Source organism: Amblyomma mixtum, chromosome 5, assembly GCF_055824585.1.
Source record: "Amblyomma mixtum isolate Tamu chromosome 5, ASM5582458v1, whole genome shotgun sequence".
Lineage (NCBI taxonomy): Eukaryota > Metazoa > Arthropoda > Arachnida > Ixodida > Ixodidae > Amblyomma > Amblyomma mixtum.
In genome coordinates, this window is record NC_143016.1 from 201,391,864 (window position 1) to 201,395,138 (window position 3,275).

At 54.9% G+C, this 3,275-nt stretch overlaps 1 protein-coding gene across 1 annotated transcript; it reads right to left on the reverse strand.

Annotated features, from left to right (window-relative positions):
- Positions 1 to 804: 804 nt before the first annotated feature.
- LOC149345435 (uncharacterized) lies at positions 805 to 1,832 on the reverse strand. The gene has a single exon (XM_089547426.1). The coding sequence runs from the start codon at positions 1,804 to 1,806 to the stop codon at positions 805 to 807; it is 1,002 nt and encodes a 333-aa protein (XP_089403552.1). The 5' UTR covers positions 1,807 to 1,832.
- Positions 1,833 to 3,275: the final 1,443 nt, after the last annotated feature.

The following is a 3,275-nucleotide window of genomic DNA, read 5'->3' on the forward strand; positions in this document are numbered from 1 at the left end:
TAATTGGTCTAGGATTGCACTTCCACGGCAGTGCATCACCCATGTCTATTCTGTGCCTTACTAGTGTAGTGAGGCCAGGCCGGTCCGTGAATGTGGCGTTGAATTCGTAGAGGAGAGATGACAAGCGTGCCTTCTCCCTCTCCGATACGCTGTTCACCTCCGACAACAAAGGGTGCATTGCCCTCCCTGGCACGGTAGAACAGATTTCTACCGCGACAACATTCTCTGTGGGCCCTCTCTCAGCGGCGACTGTCCGCCCGCATGCTTGTTTCCGGGCCGGCGGGGGTTATTTTCCACGGTCTCTCCCCGCTCGCTTCGCGTTCCGAGCCGTAATTGACTGCGAGGCCGCGGGCGCTTTCGCAAAAAGCTTCAAGGCGCCGGTGGTGCGCTCCCGATAGCCTCCGCTGGTTATGTCTATCACAATGCCTGTCTTGGCTAGGAAGTCTCGCCCAAGAATTACAGGAACGGATAAACAGGGAAGATGAACGAGGCGTTGTCGCCGCACGCGTCTTTCCCAGCGAACCACTATCCTAGCCGCACCGCTAGATCGCGCTGTGCCGCTCGCGAGGCGAAAAGTGGTATCGCACTTTCTCAACCGGATTTTGTTCTGGCGGAGATGGTTTAGCACCTCGTCACCGAACAAAGAAGCGCTTGCCCCTGTATCGAGTAACGCGGTGAATTTCTTTCGAGCTATCGTTAGCTCAATGAACGGCGCTGGTAAGTCAACAGAACTTCCTACGCGACATGCCAAAGGCACTAATAAACCGGGTTTCTCTGTGTACGCCGCGCGGGATCGAAGGTCGATCACCGGCGGCTGTGGCCGTTTCCCGGCCGTGTTTGCTCACGGGCGGGGAGGCGGCCACAGTCGCGGGCGAAGTGCCACGGTTGGTCACACCTGTAGCAGCGGTTGCTCGGGCTCCGACGGGCTAGGCGCTGGTCGCCACGTTCCGGTCGGTCGTTTCGATCTCGATCTCGCGGTGCGGACGGTGGGGGCCGCTCGCGCGGCCACGTGTCGGCCTCGCAATCTCGGCTACGTGTGTTGCGCTCTGCGGCAGCGTGTGCTGTTCGCAACGCGTAGCTGAATGGGTCCAAAGCGCGGTCGGACAACTCCCAACCCCTCGGGACACGCTCGTCAGCAAATTGTGCTGTCGCTTCAGCTCTAGACGGACTACGCGCTGAGCTGCCATTCCACGCGCAGCGCGGCTCAAGTGACTGCGATGAGGGTGGTGGCGGCCGATACGCTCGCGCTGAGAGGATGTCTCCCTGAATGCGCTTCGCCTCAGCAGCTAGCTCGTCCAGGTCTCTAAACCTGCCTCCTCTCAGGTAGGCCGCGAAAGACGGGTGCGCTTGTCGTGTGACACGCTCAACTTTCTCCATGTTCGTGGCGCGAGGGTCAGCGAGGCGATACAGTTTGTCCATCGCTCGGACGTACTCTAACAAAGACTCGTCGGGGTGCTGGGTGCGCAGTTCCAGCTCTCTCCTCAAACGCCAGTCGTAGTTAGCGGGAAAGAATTCGTCGTGGAAGCTTGCGCTAAACTCCTCCATTGTCCTCGCTCGGTTGCCGGTTAGTCGGTACCAGCGGGCCGCTTGCTCCGTCAAAGAGACAGGCACAACACGCGCGAGAAGTTCGGCGTCTGCGATTCCTGTCGCTTGCTGATAATGCAGCAGACGGTCGAGGTACTCATTAGCCCCTGTTCTGTCATGGTACCCCGTGTAGGTAGGTACGTCTATCCTAAGACGGGGTGCCTGGGCCGGGGCTTGCAAATTGTTTTGCAACATACCCGCTAAGCTCTGCACAACTTGCATCGCGTTCTGCAAGAGCACCTCGGATGACTGCGGACTAATGCCCCCGGAGTTGGGCGCAGCCGCTGATGGTGTCGAATGATGAGGCCTAGGTGCCCCATTGTTAGCACCACGGAGCGGCGAGGTGCCCTCCGTACCAGGCCTGAGTCCTGCCGACGCGCCCGGGAAAGCAACTCGGCTATTCCGCGTGGAACACTCAAGATTTACACCTTCCAAAGGCAAGTCAAGTAGGGAGCCCTGGCTCTGTGCCGCTAGCTCTGACAGCATGAACAAAGACTGGAAGTCAGGCCTATCAGCTGCCATCCTTTGTTAGCGCGTCGACAGTCGTTCGCTCCAACAAAGTACACTGCTCAATGCCTAGTTCGCCCCACGTTCGGGTGCCAATATATGGGGTCACTCCGCGTGCAGCCGGTCGGAAAGGCGAGCTTCCGTGCCAGCTATGCGCAGGCGTTCTCGTGTCCCCAACCCGTGGCGCAAAGTCACAGCCACGGCGGGTTCGGACGAAGTAGGCAACGAACAGAGTACGCTAGGAAACCGTTTATTAACCTAGCGCAAGGCAAAGCACACTGCGGAAGAATGTTCTATCCTTACCAAGTCGTCGTCGACCGGCGTTGGGTAGTCCGGGAGGCGCGGGCAGGCAGGGCGTCGGCTGGGCAAAAACGGCAGTAACACCGCGGCGAGAAGAGAGCTTAGAGAGCCCTTCCCGCCGCGCGCGGCTCCCTTTCTAACCTTTTTTTTTATTTAGGAATACTGCAGACTCCTTCTGTAGTCCAAGCAGGAGTGGGAAACACACATGAATAATACCAAAAATACAAAATGAAGTCAAAGAAAAAGGTCATACATTCAAACTTTTCAAAGCAGCAATGAATTCCACTTCGTCAGGAGAATCGACAACATTCTGAGGCAGCTTATTCCAGTCGGACACAGTCGTAGGGAAATAGGAATATTTAAATGAATCGATGCAAGCCTGGTATTGTTTTAAGATTTTCCCGTGGTTAAACCGTGTGTTAGCTCGAGGTGCAGGGGTAAGGTAGAGAGTCTTGTTTATTTTTGCTTATTATTGTACAGGAGGCACAAGAACTTAAGCCTGTATTCTGTGCGTCTGGATTGGAGGGTCTGAAGATCCAAGAGATTAATCATCTTTGTTACGCTATCTGTTCGTCTGTAGCGGTTGCAAATAAAACGGACGGCCATTCACTTTACCTTTTCCAACTTATCTATATTTGTTTTGGTGTAGGGGTCCCATATGCATGACGCATACTCCAAAATCGGTCTAACCAGGATTTGTATGCAGTGAGCTTCACCTGTGTTGGGGCTGTCGCCAATTTTCTTCGAATCCCCCATAAGGCCTTACGTGCGGTACAACATATGTTGTCAATATGTTTGTTCCAGGTTAAAGTTGATGTTATTGTGACTCCTAGATATTTTACAACTGATACTTCGTTAATTACATCCCGACCAATATTGTATGT

Coding starts and splice junctions, on each gene's coding strand:
- LOC149345435 (XM_089547426.1), bottom strand. CDS start 1,806: ATGCAAGTTGTGCAGAGCTTAGCGGGTATGTTGCAAAACAATTTGCAA.